Source organism: Brachyistius frenatus, unplaced genomic scaffold, assembly GCF_029030835.1.
Source record: "Brachyistius frenatus isolate BFR_SWC_R1_liver_20210118 unplaced genomic scaffold, ASM2903083v1 Contig_9, whole genome shotgun sequence".
NCBI classification, from domain to species: domain Eukaryota; kingdom Metazoa; phylum Chordata; class Actinopteri; family Embiotocidae; genus Brachyistius; species Brachyistius frenatus.
In genome coordinates this window covers 4,283,294-4,310,124 of record NW_027210608.1, presented here as the reverse complement: position 1 = coordinate 4,310,124, position 26,831 = coordinate 4,283,294, and the positions used below count along the sequence as shown (strand labels likewise).

General features: G+C 41.9%; 1 protein-coding gene across 3 annotated transcripts in view; it reads left to right on the top strand.

Moving 5' to 3' along the window:
* Nucleotides 1–26,831, top strand: part of chd9 (chromodomain helicase DNA binding protein 9) — a 68,696-nt gene that overhangs the window by 33,597 nt on the left and 8,268 nt on the right. For all 3 annotated transcript variants that reach the window (XM_069690405.1, XM_069690404.1, XM_069690406.1), the window contains 22 exons: nt 3,063–3,171; nt 5,816–5,962; nt 6,558–6,626; nt 6,891–6,946; nt 7,636–7,753; nt 8,091–8,177; nt 8,449–8,586; nt 9,610–9,731; nt 11,145–11,388; nt 13,483–13,659; nt 13,786–13,929; nt 16,034–16,289; nt 16,778–16,988; nt 19,218–19,413; nt 19,564–19,746; nt 21,236–21,421; nt 21,668–21,778; nt 21,930–22,129; nt 22,751–22,950; nt 23,086–23,245; nt 25,803–25,892; nt 26,595–26,698. In XM_069690405.1, coding sequence (XP_069546506.1) covers nt 3,063–3,171; nt 5,816–5,962; nt 6,558–6,626; nt 6,891–6,946; nt 7,636–7,753; nt 8,091–8,177; nt 8,449–8,586; nt 9,610–9,731; nt 11,145–11,388; nt 13,483–13,659; nt 13,786–13,929; nt 16,034–16,289; nt 16,778–16,988; nt 19,218–19,413; nt 19,564–19,746; nt 21,236–21,421; nt 21,668–21,778; nt 21,930–22,129; nt 22,751–22,950; nt 23,086–23,245; nt 25,803–25,892; nt 26,595–26,698 — 3,308 coding nt within the window. The remainder of the gene's footprint in view (nt 1–3,062; nt 3,172–5,815; nt 5,963–6,557; nt 6,627–6,890; nt 6,947–7,635; nt 7,754–8,090; nt 8,178–8,448; nt 8,587–9,609; nt 9,732–11,144; nt 11,389–13,482; nt 13,660–13,785; nt 13,930–16,033; nt 16,290–16,777; nt 16,989–19,217; nt 19,414–19,563; nt 19,747–21,235; nt 21,422–21,667; nt 21,779–21,929; nt 22,130–22,750; nt 22,951–23,085; nt 23,246–25,802; nt 25,893–26,594; nt 26,699–26,831) is intronic.

Genomic DNA, 26,831 nt, shown 5'->3' with positions numbered 1-26,831 from the left:
AGGGGACAGATCTTCACCACACTGCTGCAGAAAGACTTTACGCTGTCCAATACAGTGAACCCTCGTTTTTCGCGGGGGTTACGTTCCAAATAGAAACCGTGATAGGCGAAATCCGTGAAGTAGTAACCTTTATTTTACAATTGAAATAGATAGAACTGGACATTAAATATATCTACGTTACATATAGTCGTAATGTGATTTCAATGCACGATGCAAATCCGTGAAGCAGCGAGACCGTGAAAGGTGAACCGCGTTATAGCCAGGGTTCACTGTATTGCAATAGGTGTGTGGATGAGTATCTGTATGTCTTGATAGCTCTTTAGTCGTACAGTGTGTTGATCTACATTTTCCCCGTTGCAGGCCTTGGCTGACATTTCAACCTGTTTAGACCATGTGTTGCTGTTGATATGGTAACGGGACAGGTTAAACAAGCAGCTTGTGTCTGAAGAATGTCGAACTATTTCAGAAAAGTCAAAGAACATGCGTGTTTGTTTTTGCGTTTTAATCTTTTAGAAATGCGGATAAAAGTGTACAGGTCTTTTCAGCCTTTTCTATTGTGTGTGTTTCTGTTCTACCTCCAGTATACAATATATATACCCAAGTCAGTCAGTGCACTACTTCATTTACACATATTAAGAATCTGTCTCTATCTGTAAAGTGAATGGGAGGACTAATAAATACCACAAATAACAGAACTGGAAAGAGGTCTAACAGTTGGACTAAAGCTGGATACATTATTGTTCACAAAATACAATTAGTCTCTATTAGTTAAGTCCTCTGCTTTATCATCATCCTGCTGGAAGATTTCTCAGATAAGAGAGACAGAAAAGAAGAGAGGGTCCTTTAGACACACAATCTGCTGACATACAGAAATGTAGGTGCATGAAGGATGTCAACTAGAATGCTTTATCTTGGAGGAGTAATGGAGACAAAATTAGGAAGTGGAAACAATAAATAAAAACATTGGTAGTGTTTCTTCATAGTACATTTGCTATCTTTGTTTGGCTTATGTTCCTTACAGGACTTGCATATTGTCCAGCCGGCTGCATTCCTGTCTTGTACACACTCTCTGTCTAAAGTACTGACTTGCTGATTGTCAAACAGGATAATTTATTGACTAGCGTGGGAATCTTTGTTCACATTATGCATCTCTAATGTAATCTCATAGGAGCAAGCCCCACAGGGTCATACTCCTCACTAGAGACATGCATCTGCTGACATACCTGCTCATGCAGCAGTCTGTCTGAAAAGGATGTGTGGCGTGTGGAGCGTGTTTCTCTTTGTGGGGAGGGTTTGTTATGTGTATGCAATGTGTTGGAGCGTGAAAGAAGAAAAATGTCATTGTGTGTTTATATTTATTTATTTATTTATATATTTCCCACTAACATCACACCAAGCTAGAGATTTGGCGCCTGTGGCTTGCAAGAGATAATACATGTGGAGAAGCACACGATAGGAAATGTCTGCATATGTGGTGAGAGAATATATGGGGAAAGGTCACAGAAATAATATGTGAGTGTGTGTGTGTGTGTGTGTGTGTGTGTGAGGAAGAGAGCGTTAGAGCATGAGGCACTGGCAAAAAGTCAAAGCTTGCGTCCATTCATTGTGCAATCTGCTGATATTTGGGCTGTGGGTAGCATCTTAGCAGTCTGTCTTCTATAATTGTACATTAGGCCATGGTGAGAATTTCAACACTCACGAACTAGCAATGGTAGTGTAAAAAGAAAATAAGACATATTTGCCAAATTATAATCCAATGATGTGGGCCTGAATCTGCAGACTGGGGAGGAGCTTCAGCAAAGCACTGAATTCCTGACTGCATAAACTCAGGCAGCTCACATTGTGGCATTGTTAATGCCTGTAGGCATTCCCTACAATCCTTCCACCGCTGCTGTTGTATATATGTTGAGTTGAAAAACTGCATGCTGACAGCTGTACAGTGAGATATTCCTTGTGAGGCTACTGCTGCAAATGCATCTATTCTTGATGGACCTCAGCAGATTTATGAACACTTGCACAACTCTGTCTTATCGTTTGGTGGTGCAGATGCAGGGACTAAGTATGTGGAGTCTACAGTGAAATGATGAAATGGTTTTGCATGTCTACCCATCCTTTTATAATCCATTACACACACCCAAGCAGTTAAAAGCAGTTAAAAGTCTGAATGTAGATTTAGTGCAAACTAACTTCTTGAGATAACTGCCAGTTCTCTTTGCCTTGAAGGAGTAATGTGTTGGATTTAGTGGCATCTAGCTGTGAGCCTGCAGACTGTAAACAACTGAACACCCCTCATTTAACTCTCCACTTCCAAGTGTGTAAGAGAATCTACAGTGGCCATTGTAGAAATGTGGCATTGCAAGGCGGTGTGTAGATATGAAGGGCTCGATTTTAAGGTAAAGAAAACACACCGATTCTTAGTTTCAGGTGACTGCTCACTAATAAAAACATAATCCTGAATATTACGCTCCATTTCTGCCAATAGATCCTCCTAAATTCTTCACACTGAACCTTTAAGGTTTGTATTGTGACTGGCTGTTATGAAACGAGTTCAGTTTCCATTAAAAGAGCTCGGCTAAACCTAATGTGAATTACACAAATCAAGAGTTCCTACAAATTCCCTGTCATTAGAGTGCTGAGCCCCTATCTGTACTTCCATGTCTCATCTGATCTGTACATGCAGAGTTGTGGGACAAAAATGAACAGGTTGATTTGCCCATGCGGTGCACTGATACTAAAACAGTAAATATGTTGTACAGTATGTTGTAGGCCTTCATCGCATGGACATTTTCATCAGGTTTATGTGAGATAGACACTAATGTTTGTGAGACTCATAAACAACAGGGTTCAAGGTGCCTAGATTTAGAGAACATACCGTAAATGAACTTTATTCTGTACAAGTCAAATGGTGATAGACCAAAGGCGTTTCTGTATCTTTAAGGTTTTTCTTCACCCAAAATACACCCATAAACTAAAGTGCAGTAAATACTATGTTCATGGAGCAGGTTTTCATTTCTCTGGCCTCAGTTTCATTGTATTCATGGTCTGGTTTTTCTTTCCCTCAGGAAAATTGTCATCAAGATTGGAAAGAAGAAAAAGAGAAAGCCAGAGTCCTCAGAGGAGGAGTCAGATGATGCTCCTCCCCCTCGACACACCTCGAAGAATGACGATTCTGTAAGTCCCAGTGTGTACACACACACACACACGTATATATGTATAAACATACAGTACAACTCAAGTACAAGCCTGTAACTGGGGTTGTACTACCTGGGAGCACTTGTTTCATCACACTGTGAAATATGAGCCCCAACTTGTGAGACAACACTTTGATTCCAGCTGTGAATTCAGCTACGTTTGACTGTTTAAGTTCTCCACTTTATTCAGATGTGGTATTCGTGTTATCGCCTGTGGTGTAATACCTCTGCAGAAAGAAAACAAAGGCAAAGGCTGACTTTTTTTTTCTTTTACCACTCTGATAAAAGTGATTGAGTGAAGTGGTGTCCTTGGCCTAACTGTTCACACAGCTGCCGAGTGTGGAGGGAAGGCTTCGCTGCTTTAGTTTGAGCCTGGAAGGACTGCCTCTGTGGTTCATGTGGAGGTCATGCAGTGGGTGGCTATCTCAAGTACATATTATTATCTGTATTGATGGTGATGGAGAAAACTGACAGCAGAGAGGTGTTATGTCGGTCAAAGCCTCGGCAGTAGCACATGCGCACACCTAAATGTGAGACTAATGGCAAAATAATTTGTGTTCAGCATTGTTCAGATGTCTTAATTTGAGAGGATACGTTGCCACGGCAACCAGTGAAATTAAAATATCAACTTCTTTTATATCTCTGTTTTGTTTTTCCACATGGTGATATTATGGCAAATTAAATACTGCTCATTTATAGTTGAGATTATTTAACTCAGAAAAAACAGGTGTATCCACTAATGAAAGATGTCTCACTTTAATGGAAAACTTGTCATCAATTAAAGCCACGCTAGACAATATTCCACATGCTTTTTTTCAGATAGTTGTAATCAATAAAGGGAATTCAAATGCACGAGTGAAATATCAGGGAGTGTATATATCATCTCTACTATATAACATGCAATATAAAATCTATTGAATTTATGCAATCTCATCTCAATATGTTTAGAGATAAATTATGTTCAGCAATTTAATTTATCGTTGAGTGTGGTATTATTATGTCAGTGAACTCATTCAAGTTCTCCTGAAGAGATCCACTCTGTAATGACCTCCATTGGACTTTAACTGGGCTATGAGGTTACACTTGGATTTGCTCTGACATAATTCTGAGGTCAAAATACAGCAAAAGACTTGCATACAGTCAAACTTTCATAACTGCTGTCCAGTTCTAATCAACAGCATCACGTATCACAGTAATGTTATGGCTTTTTTTTTTCCATGTGATCTTATTAATAATCACAAAAGTAGTCGGTGACACCTGAGCGTATCCTTTTTTTTTTACACTTTATTCTGCATTGTGGGCTCCTTTTACCGACTGCTAAGGCCTGACAGATATCTGACATGTGACGAGTGACATGACCGAATGAGTGAGGACGACAAGAGACGCCCCAGCACCTCTCTCTCTCTAGCTCTCTCCTTTTTAAGTCCTATCCGGACTATATCCTATGATATAATTACTCCGCTCCTTAAATGGCGCCCCTGGCCTTAATTAAAGCAGTCTGTTGATGACTCATTTAGGATGATCCTGTGGCAGAAGTCAAAGTAGCGTGGCCGACAGCGAGAACAGAAGCGCGGTCTCCTCGGGGGTGCGGGCCTGTTGTCGTGTCATGTGCCGGGTTTGACTTTACAGCTTCTGGTCAGCTTGAGTTTGTGGATGCGAGGGTATATCTCCACAGGGACATTATACTGCACACCTAATTAACTTTGGCTCAGTGGCATTTATTCCTAATTAACTACATATTATCATTAGGAGGGGCTCATGTATTGATGCAGGATATAGCAGCCCACGCATATGATAATTATAAAGGCTTGACAGGAAGGAAAAGAAAGAAGCTGGATTTTAAAGCTCTAGTTTTTCTGTTTTTTCTCACAGAGCACTTTCTTTTTTCTGGATTTCCTATTTGTTTTATTGAAATGCAACAAGGTCATTCATGGGTTTATGCCCTGCAGGACAAGAGAACCCTTGTTCTCATTTTCAGCTTGGAAAAGTGTGATTCTTAAATGGTTTTGTCATTCATTCATGTTTTTCAAGTCCAACAACTGACTTGTTGTGATATCAAAGAAGAAATGTGAGACATGTATTACAATTATTAGCTCGATTTTATTTGTTACGTGTTGTAGATGTTATCAAATATGTCGGGGACACTTTGATCAGCCGTGGGAACGTTACCACATTGTCTGCCAGTTGTTGCTGTTACTTTGATTACCATGAATATGAGAGATATTATATCTTAACTAAGCAGGAAGTAGCCTCACACTCAGCCTGGATAATAAATCAATCTTTAATTCTGATATTAGAGCAGTGCGTTTTTTGAAGTAGTGAAATATTGCCTTTGCTGACAAAAGCTTAGACAGTACTGCTTCAACAAACACGCCACTGAAGCATATTTATTACAATAAGGATGCAGTAATAATTAGTCAGATAATGTGTTCCAGCCATTTGGGACATTGTCAGGATAGGAAATGAAAAACTGAGAAATATTTGTCACAATCACCTCAGGAAGAGTAACCAACCAAGTTTTTGTTTTGCAGTTGAGAAATTTATGAAGTGCTCAAGATCAGTTGATTTTCTTTTTCTTTTTTTTTATGTAAATGTGCTTCTCCGTCCTTATCTTTGTTCTCTAGAAGAGGCGGTCTAATCGCCAGGTGAAGAGGAAGAAATATGCTGAAGAGCTCGAGGCCAGGTTGTCAGACGAGGAAGTCAAGGTTATCATGAAAGCCAAGAAAACCAACGCTGCATCGTCCAAAACACCCGCTCTTCAACTGTTTGTAGTAAGTAGTCTTTAAATAAGCCACATTATTTTCATTGCCGTATTTGTTCACTTAAAAAGAAAAAGGAATGATGGACATAAATATTGTTGAGAAGACCTTCGTTATATACTGAAAGACAAGAGTCCATTTTGGAGAGTAGCAACAGGGCTGCATGCTCCTGGAAGAGCAGAACAGCCTGTTCTTTTCACCAACACATTGTGACGTACAAACCAGGACCCCTGCAGTAAGCTTGAACAAGAAGTGAAGATACAATATTGAGTGCCCAGTTTTAATGACTTGGATGCAACAGCAGATACATTAGAGGAGGAGAACTGTGAACACAGAACTGCTCTAAAATATTGTTCAGTCCTTTTTTTAAATCTTTTTTTTTTACTGTAAATTGTGCAGAAGTTCCACCTTTGTTTGCATTGTCTAAATCTGTTGTGCTTTTCAGGTGTCAGTTTTATCCATGTAATCCAGAATCACAAATTTGCCAGAGGGATTTACAGTTTGCGCAACACACAACAAGCCCCCGGTGTTTGGTTTTTGAATTATGCTTGCGGAGACCATGAAGTAACACGCAACATTAAATGTTTCATGTCCACTGCGTTTGCAGGAAAATCCCAGTGAAGAGGACGCTGCTGTCGTCGACAAAATCATGTCTTCTCGGGTCGTTAAGAAGGAGGTAAAGATTTACGTGTTTCTTCCCTGGAGTTCAGTGTTTGTACGAGGCAGTGCATAGTTTCACAATCTTGATAAAAGCCGCCATTGCAATTAAAGTCGCTTGATAGTCAGATCTGAATTATTAATTAGCATTGCCTAATAGATTGTTACGACCGCATTATATCACTTTATTTGTATTTTTACAAGTGTTTTTTTTGTCTACAAACTAAATTAAAGCTTTGCTCCTAATAATTCTATTCCTCTGTTGTTTTAAACCTCTCCGCAGGTCTCTGCTGGAGTGGTGGTTGAAGGGGAGGAGTTTTTTGTCAAATATAAAAACTAGTAAGTTTATTGTTCAGTCATAGCTTTTGAGTGATTTCTGGTACATTTTTAAACCTACTAAGTGTGTGACCTGTTCATAGACACTGCTCCAGATGCTGCTGTTGCACATATCTTTCTAAATTATAACACACATTTTAAAAACTAAAGTGAGATTATAACAGAAAGAATGCTGAATAAGAAGCAGCGTCCTTGGGACAGTTTTTAGTATAGCCATAAATGTTATCATCAAATTTGGCATCAGTCATTTAATTTTTCTTGTATAAACTCAGGAATATTAATACAAATTCCTGCTCATTTCCACAGAAAATTGTCAGTGAGAGAGTTTTGAATATGAGGATTCATGAGCTGCACTCAGTCTCCCTGAGAAATAATTTATTTTTATATGACATGATAATCTGTCATCAGCCAGATCACATCCATTACTTCTTAGCCAAAGGATGAAAATATGTATGTCACCCTAGGAAATTTCTAAAACAAATATGACTGAGGAGATCAGTTCAAACAGCACTGCCAGCAAAAGACTGACCACATCTGCAATCTGTGATCACACCTGCTGGCCTCAGCAGTCGCCCCAGATGATGTTAACAAGGTGCTTTTCAGGGATTCTTACCCTGGTCTGATGTTGTGTGTGTGTGTGTGTGTGTGTGTGTGTGTGTGTGTGTGTGTGTGTGTGTGTGTGTGTTTGTTAGCTCTTACCTACACTGTGAGTGGGCCACGGAGCAGCAGCTGGAGAAGGACAAGAGGATTCAGCAGAAGATCAAACGCTTCAAAACGAAACAAGCACAGAGGGCGCTGTTCTTCGCAGATGTAAGGCTGTGTGACTGTTGTGTCTGTGGACAAACTGTATTACTCTCCCCGTGTGGACTCATATTTTAGCGTTCCTTTGAGCAGGTGTGTGTTTTCCAAATTTTTGGTCTTTTAAGGACAGGTGTGTATCATGTGCATATGTATATAAGTATTGTGTGTGGATGTTTAAAGACACTTTTTGTGAGCAGGCACATCTGTGTGCATATATTTGAATCTCTTTACTCGCCCAGTCGATACAGCACTGATGTTTATCTCAGATTCCAGATGGTGAGTGGGCACTTTATTCTCTGCTTTACGGTCTCTCTTTTCCTTTTGTTGTTCTTTCTGTGTCTCTCAGATGGAGGAGGACCCGTTTAACCCTGACTATGTAGAGGTAGACAGAGTGCTGGAGGTGTCATATTGTGAGGACAAAGACACAGGAGAGGTAAAATCAATCCTTTCATTTTTTTTTAATCACACATGTGAGTAGCAGTGTGTGTTTGTGTGTACGTTCCTGAACATGTTTGACTCTTTTTTTTTTTTTGTGTGTGTGGTTTTGTTCCATTCAATATATTCTCCACTCCAGTGTCTTTGTATCTTCAAAATGCCCAAGGCCATCCTAATGGGCTTCCCCGCAGCCTTTGTTAATATCATAAAAGCAGAGCTTGGCCTCGCTCTAGTCTTTTTCAGTGCTAATTCTCCTCTGCCTGCTGCAGGAAGTGGTGTACTACCTGGTGAAGTGGTGCTCTCTGCCTTACGAGGACAGCACCTGGGAGCTGAAGGACGATGTAGATCAGAGCAAGATTGAAGAGTTTGAGCAGCTGCAGGCAGTCAAGCCAGACTCGCGCAGGACGGTAAGCCGTGCCCGCCAGCCCTCTTCAGTTATTAGTGTATTTCCATTTTTCTCTACTGCTCTTATACTGCATATTGTTTTTGTTTTGTTGCTGGTATTTTTTTAAAGTGTTAATAAGGATGTTCCACTGTTTTAAAATATGAAATGGAATCTGTGGAAAGAAAGTGTTTACGCTGCACCGACAAACATTTGCTGTATGGTGAAATTAATTGGCATCATCACCAAAACATTAAACTCACACAGTGAAGCGAACAGACTTAAAAGACAAACACCTGCTGTCATTTTCTTGAATATCAGTGTGTGGTGTTTTTATTGGAAAGCTATAACTATGACTATGTTTTAATCAGAGGATATTTCCTTGTGAAGACTAGAAAGAGCGAGTGAACAAACGGAAAGGTAAAATTTAGGAGAGAAAAATCTTTCAAAGAAAACATTGTTTTCCAGCTTAACCTGTTGTTTCACTTTCACTGAGCAACAAAACATCGTCATAATTACAATATAACTTAGTAACCCAACTACACAGATATCGGTCATGTAAGTTGTTCCTCTATTTCTTCTTCAGGTTATCTTTCCTCTCGCCACATACACTTCCCTGTTCACACTTTACCGACCTGTGATTGTAACAGTTGGTCCGTTAAGGTCAAATAAGTAGTACAGATAGTAACATACAGCATATGTTGTTCCAGGGAGACAAACGTTCAGAATTCAAACACCATGTGGTTTTGATGCTACCCTGTTGCTGCACTAGTGTGTTTGAACCGTCGCTCTGTTTCTCCTCAATCTTATTCAACTCTTTAGAGTCTTTTCGGCTCGACTTCATGTACCTGCCTTCTGTATTTCTGTACCTGTCGTACCTTTAAAACCATTGTCGATTCCTGGCTCCTTCAGTCAGAGATTGGAAAATGCTTATTACTGCTTATGATTGTGTGTAGAATATAAAATATATTCATAATTTTTCAAAGTCCACAGAAATGTTTAATCCAAATTGCAATATGAAGTCTCTCTTTAAAATGTGTCACTTTAGGAGCGACCTCCAGCCAATCTGTGGAAGAAGAGGGATCAGTCGAGGGAATACAGGAACGGCAACGGCCTCAGGGACTACCAGCTCGAGGGGGTCAACTGGCTCCTCTTCAACTGGTACAACAGGTCAGTCTCAAGTATTGTGTATGTACACGGTGCAGACTGTACAGACCTGGACCATATACACTCTGAAAAGTAACCTCTCTATGTAGTGCTGGCCTGAATCTGTCATCGTGGTATCTGACTGATATCTGTAGCCCTGACACTGACCAGGGTGTTTTATGGTTATGACACAACAGCGGCGACATCAAAATGAAAAGAAGTGAACACTTGTTCATAGGGTGCTTTAAAATGTGACAAAATGCTTGAGTTGTTGCATTGACATATAATAAGTAACCTGTAAAATTAAATCTAAAAGCTAAATGTAAAAGCCCCTGCTCTCCATAAAGGTTCTAATATTCAGTTTTGCTTTTTGCACAGGTGTGATAATACGACTGCATGGTCACTTTGGAGGATGTAGTTTATGGTTCTGTTGTTTTGCATCATATAAACAGGTTGTTTCTCTTTGACAGAAAGTCAAAATAACAGAAGCATCTGCCCGTGCAGAATACTAGAATACATTTATCGATGGATTCTACGCGGACATTTTGTGTTTCAAGAGGACTCTTCTGGGTGTGTTGGGACTGCAGATAATGAATAATTAATGACTTCTCCTGTTTTGTATCCTGTGTGTGTGGACCATGCTGCGTTTTGGCTGTATTCACATTATTTGGTTGGGCCTGTGAGGAGTCAAATTTCCTGTCAAGGTGAACTCTGCTGCAACAACAATTGCTTTTCTTCGCCCACGATCACAAAAGAAGCGCTGCACAGTACATCTGGAGTACACGGTGTCAGCGTGCTTGCATTAACCCTGGGAATTGGTTTTGTTATGTGTGAGCATGCAGCAGTTTGTGTATGCCTACGCAGAGAGATTCATCAAAAGTAGCGAGCTGCTTAAGAGGCCGGTGGGAATATCTGCACGTTGCAATTAGCATCAAGACATAATACCCCCACCCACTGGACAGCTGAATAAATGGCTTGCCGGAGTGCACCACGCAGCAGAGGCAGTTGCATTTGCCATTATGTTGGATCACATATCTTTGGTCTGTTATTACTGCTGATGATGTCGTTTTCTCCTCCGTTGTTTTCTGTTTATTCTTTTAGTATCATGGGATTTTAGCATTTTCCTTGTTTCACTCCCTTTTCTCTTCTGCCCCCCCACCCGCTCCACCCACCCGCTCCACCGCACATTTAGTGTGGCAGCAGCAGAAGAAATGTTACATGCAACAGAAATTCTCTTGATGAATACACAGCACTTTGTCTTGCTGATATGGCGATATAATGCCTCCTGCGGCAACATAGTTAGACTTTAAACATCCACAACCCACACACACACACACACTGTCTGCTGTATGTTATAAATTTATAACCTTTTTAAATTATACCCCAACTGTGTCGCCACCTTTTCTCTTCTCATCTTCGTTACCGTCCACCTTTCAGACGGAACTGCATCCTGGCAGACGAGATGGGCCTGGGAAAGACCATCCAGTCCATCACGTTCCTGGAAGAGATCCAGCGCGTGGGCATCAAGGGGCCCTTCCTCATCATCGCCCCGCTCTCCACCATCGCCAACTGGGAGCGCGAGTTCCATACTTGGACCCACCTCAACGTCATCGTCTACCATGGAAGCATGGTCAGCAGGCAGATGCTCCAGCAGTACGAGATCTATTTCAGGGATGCGCAGGTAAATGGGCACTGAGCACTTACATCTTTTTACCTGTAATTTTCATAGAGGAGGTGATGAATTGAGTGAAGCTGAACAAGAGTGTATTTCCAGCATCAAAATCATTTTAATATATTCATTAGTTTGGGAGCAGCTCCCAGTTCGCCTGCGTGTAAATTTGTGTTAGCAGGGTGTTGTGTAAAAAGAGCATTTGGTGACATTAATACTTAAGTTGGACAACAAAACCAGCACAGCACCTCACACCTATCGCTCAGGGGTAGTAACACAGCACAGACATTAAAGCACACAGCGCACTCCAAGATTGAAGGTTTAAAGCCCTGAAAGTTGCCACTACGGAAGGCAGTTTTCTTCATGTTATACATTTCTGGTCAAATATAAACTGTGTTAATAGATGAAGGTAAAGCAGTGCAGCCATTGGTTTTGTATTTATTTAAGAAAGAGCACCAGCGGGAAAGCCTTGAGGAGCTGAGTGAGAATCAGTTGTGGATACACAAAGAGGCCTCCAGCTTGTCTCACTTCCCTAACACAAAGAAAATCATGAGGATTGAGAGGCCTTTTAGTTCATTCTGAAACACCTAATATTTCCTTTTGAAAGAGAAGCAGGCAGAAAGCAATACTGCTGCGCCTACCTTCAGAGTGGAAAGCAGTGATTCACTTCGATTAAAATAATCACGGTGCTTTTTTAGAAAACGGCAACACTGTGTCAGCAACATGAAATCCTGTGAGTAATGTAATGATATGTTTCAAAACAGGAGGCCCAGATATAACAATGGGAGTCGGATATTGAAAAGCCAGGCAGGATGTGATTACTTTGTGCAACACAAAGCCCAGATACACTTTACAGTTCTGTATCTACTGCAGCAAACTCACTTAGCACGATGTTTGAGAAGGAAAACTGTTCACCTGTAGACCGAGGAAAACAAGCAGCAGTTGCAAGATAGAGGATTTCTCTACTCGGCAGAAGTTCTCTCAAAAGAAAATAGTTTGGATCAATGCTGTGTGTTAAAGAATTGGCAGAAAAGGTGTCATTTTTGTCACTTTATTGATTCAGCTATCACAAAAATAATGTAATATTTCTTCAAAATCGATACACATGGAGTAAGTAGTGCTACAGGTTTTAGATCTCGCTTGAGAAACTTTAAAAAAGACAAAGCCGATATTGAAACCAAGTTGAACTATTAATGAAGCCGAATGTTAATCTGTGTTGGACGTGAGAACATTGTAACGAATAAGTGGTCTCTAATTGGTGTATAATAAGAATCAAAGAAGAGGCCGTGTCTGACAATAAGGAGGCTGCGAGGTCGTTAGTGCGTCTTTCTGTGGTTGGCAGCCCATGTGATCGAAGTCCATGTGATGAGTCACAACAGGCGGTTGGGAGCCCTCAGTATTCAGACGAACCATAGGAGGAATTAAGGCGAGTGAGAGCAGAGCAGAGTGGAGCTGCCACCAGGCTGTCTCCCAGGCAGCCTGTGATGTCATTGCAGCCCCCCAAGGGGAGCTCTGTCAACACCGCTCAGGCATATCACAGAGAGTGGCTCCTCTATAGCAGTCTGCTGGCTGGTTGTGGGAGGCGGTTACTGGATAACCGAGTATCCCTCGAGGACTGTTGTCAAGGCAATAGATACAAATGGAGAGGTGGGGTAAAGCAAAGCCTCCCAAGACATACAAACAAATAAACACACAGTTCGAAAGACCCACCAGCAGGTGCTCTCGCTGGATATCTCTAACCAGGAGGCGTGTTTTTAGATTGCCTGTGAACTCTTAAATAAAGGAAACCATATGTTTGCTGTCAAGAATTAAAAGCTGCTAGTAGTAGTAGTAGGTTTCTAATGTTAACAGGCAAAAAGAGCAACTGCGCTCTGGAGAACAATTTCCCACTTCAACAATTACATACTCATTATGGTGCCTTACAAAGCAGTAATTTGTCATCACCGTACATATCCTGAATTATTCAAATAAATGAAATGAGATACTTCTTACAGCTAAGCAAAGGGAATATTTTTAAATCCACACGGTGCCTCCACTTGTGAAACAGACACTGTCTTGTTCATAATACCACAGATGTCAATCTACATCTCTCCTTTTTGTCTGAAGGGTCGTGTGATACGAGGCGCCTACAGGTTCCAGGCCGTTATCACCACATTTGAGATGATCCTGGGAGGCTGTCCCGAACTCAACGCCATAGATTGGCGCTGCGTGATCATCGACGAGGCCCATCGTCTCAAGAACAAGAACTGCAAGCTGCTAGAGGGGTTCAAGCTCATGAGCCTGGTACATAAACCATCTGCTTAGAGAGAGAGTGACGAGTTATAATAACATTTTAGATAACTTCAGTGCAGAATAAAATCTATTTGAAGCTTTTCTTAACGTTGAATTTGTACTCTTGTCCTCTTTAAGGAGCACAAGGTCCTGCTGACAGGGACTCCTCTCCAGAACACAGTGGAGGAGCTCTTCAGCCTGCTCCACTTCCTGGAGCCAGCCCGCTTCCCCTCCGAAAACACCTTCATGCAGGAGTTTGGAGACCTCAAGACTGAGGAGCAGGTGAGCTTGCGGATATTTGCAGATTATATTTTAACATGGTTATATTTTGAATGTTCAGAATCAGTGGTACATAAATAAACCAGAATGAGCATACTGTATAACATGAACAGGTCAGAGAATGTAGTTTGGGCTCTTGGTGCCATTTTTGTCACCTTGATGTTGACAGTCGTTAAATCATTTTACTGTTGTTGAATTATGAAGGAAAACCAAACTGACATGTCACTCAGTGCTGCTCCAGACCGTTGTTCTTGTTGTCCTCCATAACACCAAAATCTCTACTCTGATAGCGTTCTGCTGGTGGCAGCATAGATTCTGTTCACTCTGTCACTCTGAAAATGAATCTTCATTGTTTTCATTGTGTGTTGCGTTGCCACCAGAGCCTCCGGACTGAGACGTATTCATAGAAATCCGATCCAATCGCATTTCAAACCACCTCCAAATATGGTTTTGATCCGGTTTGCAAAAATCACATTTCGTGTGTTTTTTTTCCTGCTGTTTTCAAAAATGAATGTGTATACAAGCTGGGTATGACAAAATAGTCATTTGGGCTGGCAGTCTGAACAGGGCCAAAGATTCTGTTGGTACAGATGGAAGCCTTGAAGTGGGCCTTTTACTAACTAGGCCACAGTGATCTCTCTCTCTCTCTCTCTCTCTCACACACACACACACACACACACACACACACACACACACACACACACACACAGTGGTTAATAATAATGGATAAAGGCGTATTATCTGATGAGGTATTGACACAATTGCTCACAAAAATAAGGCTTTGACAGCTCCTCCTGCATATTGCTGTTTGGCATTTCATTTTTAGCCAGTTAAGAGATGCTCACAGAAAAGGCCATTAAATTATGTTTGAAGTGTGAGGCCGCAAGTTACAATATTTGGAGCAGCCAGTACTCAATGCATTGTAGTAAACCTAGAGGCCACTGGAAATGTGTTATCCTTTTCACAGTAAAAAGCTGCTTGTGTTAAGAGAGACACATGTTCTGTACAGTATGTGCAGGAAGACAAGAACACGGGTTGTTTAAAGCTGGCCCAATCTTTGTGGTGGAGTATTCAATAAGCTGTGATGCTCTTCTGCAGCACTAACTTGTGATTGTGGAATGAAAAAAAATACATAATCTGAACACCGGTTTCCAAATAGAATACATACATGATGAAATTAAGGAAGCCTATTATCTCTATTATCCCGACAGTACCATTAAAATACATGACGTAGGGTTTTGATTGAAATACCGTACGAGTCCAGTTTTGTCTTTGACTCCTGCCTTAAAAGGAAGATTGTTTCTATAGATGTGCTTTACACCAAAAATTAATTTCCTAAACAATGCAAACGTGGCATTTATTTACACTGCAGCTGAAAATGAAAATGAGCTACCGGTAACTGCAGCTGAGCTGCGCTTACCCTGTTAGCACAGTCATTATTTACATGATGTATTTTATCTGCTTTTAGTGGTTCTTTGCATCTGCATCAACAGTTACAGCTGTGAAACACATTTACACGTGTGATGATGCGTGTCAATTACTTAATTGAAACAGAAACCGCGGAGCACTTTTTCCAACAGACTCATCCAGCTGCGCTGTCACAAGGACCGACACAGGAGATCACTCCTACTCACTGCAATAAGACTGTACAATAAATCACCTCTGGCCAAATCAATCTCACAACTATAACACCGTTACACTGTTGTTTGTTTGTTTGGTTAAATATTTTCACTATTGTTCAGTTAGTTCATTTAATATTATTCTATTTTATTGTATATATTGTGCATTTGTATATTTCATATTTTTTTACTGTTATTTTTATTGCTTTACCTGTATCTATAAATGCCGTTGTGGCAAAAAAAAAAGTCCCCTTGCGGGATTAGTAAAGTAACCATCTATCTATCTAAACTGAACAATACACTCATTAGATATAAGGAATAAATCTCATCTTTGCAATGAAAGGGGGACCAAAAAAAAAAGAAGTAATGACATGCATCATAATGTTTGTTGTAACCCACCTCTCATTCTGTCCAAACACAGCATTTGTAAGCCAACGACAGCGTAGCGTACAAGCCTGTAACTGTGTTGTCATGTCTGTGGCCCACAGGTTCAGAAGCTCCAGGGAATCCTGAAGCCCATGATGCTGCGTCGTTTGAAGGAGGATGTGGAGAAGAAGCTTGCTCCTAAAGAGGAAACCATCATCGAGGTGGAGCTCACCAACATTCAGAAGAAATACTACCGCGCTATCCTAGAGAAGAATTTCTCCTTCCTGGCTAAAGGAGCCGGCCAGGCAAATATGCCCAACCTGGTGAACACCATGATGGAGCTGAGAAAGTGTTGCAACCACCCCTACCTCATCAAAGGTAGGGCGGCAGTGAACGGCTGATAGTTTGTTCAAGTTGAGTTACATTTGAAATGTATAGTTTAGGGAAAGGAGCGGACGGTCTGTATTCAAACAATTTATTGTTTAATCTTCGAGGTGTTAGCGACTCAATTTAGCAGATTTAAGTGTTCAGTATAATTTGCTAACTTAACGACATCAGAATGTGCCCAGAGCAAGGCATTAAAAACTGAACAGAAAACGGCACCAGTAGCAAGTCCATAGCGGCACTTTTTTAGTCTAAATCCCATAATTTGGCCTCATATTTCAGATGTTACACAGGCAGTTGAAATTCCATATGTGCCTCGAAAATGTCTTTTTGTGCATGTTTTTGTGTACTCTCGAAAAAAGAAGTGAAACTTGATCTCTGTGGATGGGCATCAGGCATTAAATAGAATTAAAACTCTGGAAAAATAACATGAAGCACGTAAACGCAGTTTTGCTGACGTATCTGTGTCTTTGATATGTCAGGGGCAGAAGAGAAAATCCTCGAGGACTTCCGGGAAGTGCACAGCCCCACTGCCATTGACTTTCACCTGCAAGCGATGGTACAATCTGCAGGGAAGCTGGTACTTATTGACAAATTGCTGCCTAAGATGAAGGCAGGAGGGCACAAAGTGCTCATCTTCTCCCAAATGGTGCGCTGCCTGGACATCTTGGAAGACTACCTCATTCAGAGAAGGTAACATACTGCAACTATACAAACTACAGCTAATGTAGACACTAAATCTCTGACCATATTCCATCCCATGTGATGGAAAAGGGAGCACCACATTTTTTTGGGCGCACCACGACTGACGGGGTTTTAGTATAGCGCAACAGAACATTGTTGGAAATCATATGGCTGCAAATGGTGAGGAACGGAGCGTACACGTGTCGATGAAGTGGTGTTTTAGCTTGCAAAACAGAACAGCCAGTGAGAGCCACTACTAGTAGCATTAATAAGAACAGGTACGGGGCCCAGTGTTCAATCACAACAAACAAGTCAAAACAACACACACACACATCCATTTATCCTGGTCAGTGTCACAGGGGTCTGGAACGTATGCCAGCATGCAGGGGACCCAAAAAGCCGCTTCTCCGCTGACAACAGCAGCTCGACTCAGCGCCACTGTACATGTCTGTAAGATGGTACCTGGTACTCTCGCTCTTTAGAGGTGCAGACTCGTGGAAGTTGGTTTTAGTGACAGAGGAACAGGACACAGTTTGTTGCACAGGTAGATCAATGTTTCTTTCAAACACTCGGAAGTTAATGAAGCTGGTATTGTGTTTAATTCCGTGTTCACACAAGCTCCGCCCATGTGAAAACAAGGACGTGGACCCGTGTTCAGGTTCGCACCGAGGTGTTGTGCAAAAATTACTGAACTTTGGTAGCTGTTTCTGTATGTCGAGTGTTCTTTTTGTTGAGGTGGTTTTGAAAATGAGGGCAGGTCGGTTTCATGCAGTGTCACTATAGTAACGCCGTGGCGTTGAGGGGGAACAGTCTGCTGCGGAAAACAAAATCCAGAAAAGTACCTGTTACCAAAAGGGAGTAGAGTCGAGCCTGTACCATTAGTGGAGATGCAGCTTTAGTCGTGTTCGCAGGCACAACATACGTACAGTCAAGCATGTTATATAACTCACTCTCAAAGTGTCCAGTTCACAAGTCTTTGGATTGAAGGAAATCCGAAGTTTGCGTTGTATGTTCAAATAGATCCCAATATATCACAGCATTCCCATCAAAATATAAAAATAACCCTGTCAAATCATTTAAAGATGATTTCATCTTTTCTCTTTATCTCCAGCACACTAACTCAATAATATCTCAGCTCCAGCACATGGTTTCAGTTTCAGAGTTCAGAGGGCAATAAACAACAATTTCTCTCACCAAGAAATAAGAGAGGAATTATTTTTTTTCTTTTTCTTTTTTAGACAGGATCTGCTTTTTTCCCGTTTCTCTCTTGTTCGCCCACCCACAGAGTTTAGGAGCAGCTTGGAACAATGACTGACAATGATTTGGACTCGCATCGTAGCCATAAAAGCTTCTGTCCCAGCTGAAGTACGACATTGCTTTAGAGAATCAAAGAATTATGAGCTCTCAGCTTTCTTCCTTCTGTCTTGTGTCTGGTTCTCTGTGTCAGCGGTGTCTTGAGTAAAACTTAAAAGTCCCATAAAAAGCAGAAGTGGCGTCTGGGGTCAAGAACATTCAGTCAGATGAGCTTTGAATCAGGTTCAGAATTTTGTGACATTTAGTAATTTACTAATTTTGAATAAGAGTTTGGGATCTGGTTCTCATTTTTGTCTTAAAAACTCTTCTGTCCTTTCCACTCCACTTTCCTAAGTTTTGTGTCTTTCCCTTTACGTCCTTTTATTGCTCTCATGTCTCTGCTTCTCTCTTTCGCTCTCTTCCTTCTGGCTTCCCACCAGAAGCTGGAGCAAACCAGACACTATTGTAAACATTTGAGGTGCTGCGAATCACAGACCTCAGACAGGGTTCAGCAGCAGGTTACAGAAGCCCTCGGGGCTCCAACACATTAGACAAGCGGGAGATTGTGTGAGGTTTCTCTTGAGAGGAAGAGTATTACCCCGGGGAGGTTAGGGGGGGTCGGACTGTGGGAGGGGATGAGAATGGACCGAAGGATGAAAGAGCATAACCACTCCTTGTAGAAACAGACTTATCTTTGATGATGGTGTTTCTCAGGTGTGGAAGGGAAGGGAAATAAAAGAAGAGTTTTGGCTGAAGTGCTGTTGGCGTTGGGATGAGTTAAGCTGGTTATTAAAAGGATATTAGCAAAATGTAAACATCTAACTGGTATTTAGATGTTTAATAAGCTTCTACCTGAAGCTTAATTAAAAGTCTCTCAGTATAACTCATGTATTTGATCAGTTTTTGGGACATCCATGCATCATGGTTTGCTCATTTATGTTGCAGGTACTTGTATGAGCGGATTGATGGGCGTGTTCGTGGGAACCTGCGACAGGCTGCCATTGACCGCTTCAGCAAGCCCGACTCCGACCGCTTCGTTTTCCTTCTGTGTACGAGAGCTGGCGGCCTGGGGATCAACCTCACCGCAGCAGACACCTGCATCATCTTTGACTCTGACTGGAACCCGCAGAACGACCTGCAGGTACGACGGCAAACACTGTACATGGCAGCGGATGCAACGAACTGCTGTAGATTTGTACCATTAATGTTGAGGCACGACAAAAATTCTTAAAGTTATCTCTTGTGTGACATTTGACATTGAAACAAATACCCCTATTTCTGTATCTCACAGGCCCAGGCTCGCTGCCATCGGATCGGTCAGAACAAGGCGGTAAAGGTGTACCGGCTGATCACCAGGAACTCGTACGAGCGAGAAATGTTCGATCGCGCCAGCCTCAAGCTGGGCCTGGACAAAGCGGTGTTGCAGAGCATGAGTGGCCGAGATAACAGCCTGGGAGGAAGCACCGGGGGAGGGGTGAGTTTGAGAGTTGTCCAAAATGATCTGCAGTAGAAATGGGGAATTAAATCATTTAGTCACGCAAATTCTGTTCAGTTAATTTTCAAAGAGAGGTTTTTGTTTTCAGACACAAATCCCATCGTTTTCACTCATTTTCTTTGGCTGGACATGAATTTGATATTTCCAACTGTTCCAGCATCAAAATATCACAAAAAGAAGTAGGAACTTGACACTGAATGTCATTCTGTTTGTTATCCATGTTTTCTTTTCCAAATCTACTAAATTCATATAACAACACATTTGTTAAATTCATTTGTATTTGTTCCAGTCAGTTTAGCATCACTTTGAAACTACACTGCAATCTTAAAGGAATAATTTGGTTTGTTTGAAGTAGGGTTGTATGAGGTACTTATCCAAAGTCAATGTATTACCAGCAGTAGATGAGGGTCACCACCTCTCCAATTTGGATAAGCAGAAAGCTTTGGTTGTGAGTTCAAATCCAAACTAACACCAGTAACGCAATAACACAAACAACTTAACGGAGTGAGGTGGCAGTAGACCAGCAACTCCAGTGTTCTGCGAGGTAAAATTACTGTTTTTGTCAAAGGAGTCTGGTGGCTTTGAAGAGAGCAGAGACGGGTGTTTAATCTCATGGAAAGTGGTGAACATATTCTAAATATAGCTCACAAGTCCACAGATATAGATTTTTTTGATTTTTTTTTTAGGTGGCTGAAATATGTTTTGTTGTTTACCCCGTCCAAAGCATAGTAGATACTCTAGCTTAGTTTTTTTTTTCTCGGTACAGCTGCCTGCTTCTCTGCTTTAAGTACATTTTACAAAATTGTCAGGACGTGAAAATTATAGTGACGTTAACTAATTAACACACACTTCTTTTGTCATCTCATGAAAATGGTAAAAAAGGTAAAGAAAGGTGAATGTTGTATTTCTTCAGATTGTCTTTCCAATGAAACAAAAGTGAAGTCACACCAGGTATACGGAGTGACATCAGGAGAACACTGTAGCAGATGGTGAACAACAATAGGAAAAAACCAACAACTCTTAAAATTTCCTCGTGAAGTGTAACCGATCCTGTTCGAGTTTAATCTGTTTGTGAGGGCGTGTGTCAACAGTGCGTGAAGTGTGTAGGTGGATGTTGAGCTGCAGCGTGTGTCCTCTGAGAATTATTTGAAGTATAAGGAGGTTGAGGCATTAACAGTTCTCCACATCTGGGCTGACTGAACATATTTGCATGTTAAACAGGAGGCAGAGTTTCATACAGGACAGCTGATGTCACAATTTTACTGATCCTGTGTGTGTGGGCGTGTGCGTGCGCATTTAGCAGACTATTTCTTTTAATACTGTCAAGTATTTGTATTAACATTTTTGTAAGGTGTTTGTCTGTGTATGTAATTATATTTCCCACTGTTCCATTCTATAACCTGTCAGCCAGTATCATTTCTTTTGAATTATTCTTTTTGAACTGTGTGTGTTTGTCCTTACCTCTCAGGCTGTACAGCAGCAGCTGTCTAAGAAGGAGATTGAGGATCTGTTGCGACGTGGTGCTTATGGGGCCATCATGGATGAAGAGGATGAAGGGGCCAAATTCTGCGAAGAGGACATTGACCAGATCCTCCAGCGCAGGACGAAGACCATCACCATTGAGTCTGAGGGGCGAGGATCCACATTTGCAAAGGTGATTAAAACAAATAAATACAAATGCACCAGTATGAATATTGTAAAAGGAAGATTTATCACTTATAAATGATGTTTATACTTGGTCTTCATCGTGTAATTAGGGACAACTAGGTTTACCTTGCCATGTCATTGGCTGTTTTTGATTTTGGACCAGGACCAGGTCACAACAGGCATACAGGGAGGTCACAACAGGCATACAGGGAACGTGATTATGGCTTGATATGGTTCTGATGTCTGCTTTCAGGCCAGTTTTGTAGCATCTGGAAACCGCACAGACATTTCTCTGGATGACCCCAACTTCTGGGACAAGTGGGCCAAAAAGGCAGACATCGATATGGAAATGGTCAACGGCAGAGTAAGTACTTCACTACAGAGAAAAATGGAATCGGGACATAGTTCACAAAGGACATCCAGTGTGACTGCAGCCTTCTTTTTACTACAGTGTAGACCAGGAAAGTCTTTGGAAGTCCCTGAAGTTTTGTTCGTCCTCTACCTCCCTCTAACAGAACAGCTTGGTGATCGACACTCCTCGTGTCAGGAAGCAAACGAGGCCCTTCAGTGCCACCAAGGATGAGTTAGCAGAGCTTTCGGAGGGTGAGAGTGACAGCGACGACACCAAACCGAAGCTCAGGCGAAACCACGACCGCCCCAACAGCTACGGCCGCACAGAGTGCTTCAGAGTAGAGAAGAACCTGCTCGTCTATGGGTAAGATGGATAATAAGTTCAACCAAATATTAGTGATTAACACAGTTGGCATTAAACAGAACACGCCTGCATTTTTGAATAGAAAACCTATTGGAAATGCATTTAAAAAAAAAATAGGAAGCATTAAAGAATAATAACCTGCAGTTTTTTTTCTTTGTTCCATTCCAATATCTCCTAATGAATATGTCCAGTTACAGACAAATGTAAAAGGTCGTCACGGTTGTAATGATAGCAGTGTACAATTGTCCTAAAAATGGGGCTCAGCGATATGGACAAAATTATATATCACTACTTCTGACCAAATATATCGATATTGCGACCAAATTGTAGGGATGACTAGTGGTGCTTTCAAAATATTTATACAATGAGATTTTTGAGAATCATCAGTAATGTAAATATAACATTTAACTGTAACAGCCTTTAAAAAAAACAAAAAACAGATAAAGGCTGCACTTGACAATATTACGAGATCTAAAATCAAAGACTGTAGTCTGAAATCACAATATTGATAAAATATTAAATATAGCTCAGCCCTTCCTCCAAAGTGTATACAGTGTCTACTTTGCATCTCAGATCTTTTTTTTTTTTTCCCAAACGTGTCTTTTACCTTTTGTTCTCCAGATGGGGTCGTTGGAAGGATATCCTCAACCACGGCCGGTTTAAGAAGCAGCTGACTGAGTGGGACGTGGAGTCCATCTGCCGGTCCCTGCTGGCCTACTGCCTGGTCCATTACCGTGGAGATGACAAAATCAAGAGCTTCATGTGGGACCTCATCGCTCCGACTGAAGACGGACGCACAAAGGAGCTGCAGAATCACCTGGGTGGGTCTCGGGAATCTACATCAACTGACCTCATCACAATAAGTCGTGGCACGTGGAGAAAGCACGGATTTAGGAAATGATCCCATTTCCTGTGTAGCACCAATGATCGTTACCTTCCCTCTTCTTTTCCACTAGGCTTGTCAGCCCCAGTGCCTCGGGGCAGGAAGGGTAAGAAGGTGAAGATCCAGTCGAGCTCTTTTGACATCCACAAAGCCGAGTGGCTCAGGAAACACAACCCGGAGCACATGCTTCAGGACGATGGCTACAAGAAGCACCTGAAGCACCACTGCAACAAGTAGGTGTTCAATCATGATACTTCATATTGTTCACATTTGAGGAATTACATAAAGAAAGACAGTCAGATTATGTTTCTCATAACCACAGCACCTGGGATAAATATTACTGGATATCTAAAATAGTGTGATGAGATGAAAGAGGGAGTTGTGATTTATTATATTTATCAGCATTTCACTTGCTTATAGTGAACGGTGATAATAATTGTCTATTGCTGGGCTGTTACTGTCTTGCGGGTGAGTGTGTGCGTGTTCTTGTGTCTGTCTTTAAACCTTTACGCTATTATAGCAAGTGGCAGGTGGCCATCATTCTCTTCTAACACAGATTGCCTCAGTTCATTTTGATGGAATGAAGCCTAAGTGTATGAAAACACAATTTGCACATGGCTCAAATTTGAACCGTGCCACCGCCAAGCCGCTGTAATTAGGAAGCACTAAAACATCTATTGGAGCCGACAGTCCGGTGATTGATTAACGGAGGTGCATCACATCGAGGCCAACTGACTGATAAGAATCTTCATGATTCTTCACCCAGCTAATGGCCATCATTGATCTCTCTTATTTAGCGACAGAGGGGAAAAGATGGCTGCTATCAAAGCGCTGGAATCTAAAGCCAAATAGATGGCTGCTTCTTTTTAAAAGGGGGGCTTGTGTCCTCTGGGCTTTGGATGCAGAGCGCTGCAGCTTCCATAGAAAGTTCTCCATTGTTTCCTCGTCGAGTAGTGCTGAATCCAGGGATTGTCTGATATGTGACACGCCGGGCAATTGGGGACACGCAGTCAGCGGGGTTTGCTGACTTGTGCGTTTTCATTCCGAGGACCTGGAATGTGACTGGTGGTGTGTGTGAGTAGGGGTGTGTGTGTGTGTGGGGGGGGGGGGGTATGGGGGTTCACTTGCTTCCTTAACAGGGCCACTAATGTAGTCTTAAAGTGTGAAAGTCCAACAGGTCAAAGACTTTTCTCTGCAGATTTGTAGTAAAGAAGTGAAAAATGTAATTATTAACTATTATTAAATCTACTTGGGCATTTTTGCAATTTTGAGAAAGCACATCAATATTTGATGCTGTTTGTGTGTTTTGAGTGAGAAAAAAACATCTGTGAGGAAGTTTCTCTCCGTTACACTGCTGCTTTTTTCTGTGAACAGACCATGAGGGATTTTTTGCATGCCACTCATGTCAGGCATAGTTGGCTTATTTGCCTCTGAAAGACTGCGTATGACTGTGCCTAGTTCCTCTGCAGCCTCTGAGTGAACCACATCACACACACACACACACACACACACACACACACACACACACACACACACACACACACACACACACACACACACACACACACACACACACACACACACACACACAGGGAGGAGGGTGGGGCTGTGCTGACAGGCAGAGGAAGCAGCAGCTGCTCCTGGGCGGGTCTCTGTCACACAGGAGGATGGAGGGAGAGGGAAGAAGTTCAACTCTGATTTACCAGAGCCACAAGTCCAGACTAGTCACCGCAGACATCCATCACTCCGACAGACAGACACACCTCAGGGCCCTGTCGTTGCTCCTGTCCTGTCCGTGAATCAAAGAAGCATTTCGGCTCATTTAAAACAATATTCAGTTACAGCAGAGGAGAGACGGGAGACCTGGCATGCTGTATTATAGAGCGACAGTATGTAATTCTTCCAGTGGGCTTAAAAAAAAAAAAGAGCTGCATTTTAAAGAAGAAATGTCAGATCCACTTGATGATGGATGAATATAGCAGCATTGGTGAAAATTGTTTTTAGGAGCAGACACGTTCCTTGTCTTTTAAATGGAGGCTAGTCTGTCAACAGGTGCTGGAAGCTTTTGTGCTACTAACAGTCAGGATGAGTTGGCAGTTTACAGGCACTAAATGAGTAAAAATCCACTTGGCAACATTTTGTATTTATACAAAATGTTTGACACAGAAAGCTCTCGCCATTAAGAACGCTCTCAAGGCACACCAGACGTTCAAGCCTGGCACATCAGTGCACCACAGCTTCCCACCACTTCACCGTGTCTCCGCTCAAAGCCCGCTGCCTGTGATGTGCGATCACGCATCACAGAGCTAATGTCTCCCCTGTGAGTCAGCCTCTCTACCTTGTCAGCCTCAGACTTCCCAGCCTTCATCTACTGCCAGCGTACAACCACATGACAACTGGAGAGAGATGCTTGTCTGTTCCCTCAGTCAGGAGCCTCGCCGGGGAGCTGCTCATGACGCCCTGTGAGGTTTATACAATGAGGTCGACTTAGGCGATACAACAATTCAGAGTTAATCGATCAGGCTTGTGTGAATGGCGGATAATTATTTACTCTGATCACCTAAAAATCATAGAAGACAGGCATTACACATCAGCGGTGTGTGTGTGTGTTGCGACATCAGTGAAAATAATAAAGCCACGACTATACAGTACAATCTCACTCATTTGCATTGTGTTCAACAGGTTTGTGTGTGTGTGTGGGGTGGGGTGGGGGGGATGTTGGTTGGTTCTGCTCGCTCAGCATTTGTGCGTGGTCAGGGCTTTGTTGTGACCGGTGGGTTTTCTCTGCAGGGTGCTGCTCAGGGTCAGAATGCTCTACTACCTGAAACAAGAGGTGATAGGAATCCAGGCGGAGAAGGTGCTAGACGGCGTGGACTCCAGGTGAGCTTAACTTTGATCTCCTCACACGTTACACCTTAGGATGCCTGCACTCAAGAGTTCAAACCGTTTCTCCCCGAGGCTAGCATTTTTCTGAAACTTTTACTGCCTCAGACTCTTGAAACAGAATGCTTTCATTCAACAAATACAGTAAATTTACTTGAACATTGCCGTCGTAGTTACACTTGAAAGAGTAGACAGCACTTTGTACAGTAGTTGCACGTGGATTAGGCAGCTTCGACAGAACAGCACAGACCTGGCAGAGCACTTTCAGGGAAGTACAGTCTTATTTTAAGGGTGAAATAGTCACCTTGTAGATTTTTCTCCTGGAGTGGTGAGTGTGGTCATCAGCGTCTCATATCAACCTGTGGAAGGAAGAAACGGATGATCAGCTAAATTCATAAGAAGGTTGTAGGGCTCCACCTGCTGGAGAAAGATGGCAAGTATTTTCGTCTTGATTTTCAAGCGTAGTACTGTAGAAAAAAAACAGATTTAATAAGGAGATCAGCAAAGCTCAATGAGGCTTGTGTTGTTTCACAGTAAAAGCCCTTCAGGGGAGTTAAGTGTTTGTATTGACAGTAAATTGATGCAACAAAACAAGGAGGCTTTTTAAAAAAAAAAAAGTATTATTAGAACATGTATTTTGCGTACCATTAGATATATTCCTCCTCATAATATCTCCCTAAATCTCCTCCTCTTGGACAGTGAGGTAAAGATCTGGGTGCCGGACCCTGACCAGTCAGAGCTGCCTGCCCTGTGGTGGGACGCCATCTCAGACAAGTGTCTGCTGCTGGGTGTCTACAAGCATGGTAATACACTTGTTTAATATAAGTAATCCTAATAAAAATATGTAACTCCCGATTTGAAATGAAAGTGTACTTGGCTTTTACTGTTTTCAGTATCTATGGTAACTTTGCAGAAAGGGAAAAACATCAGCACCCG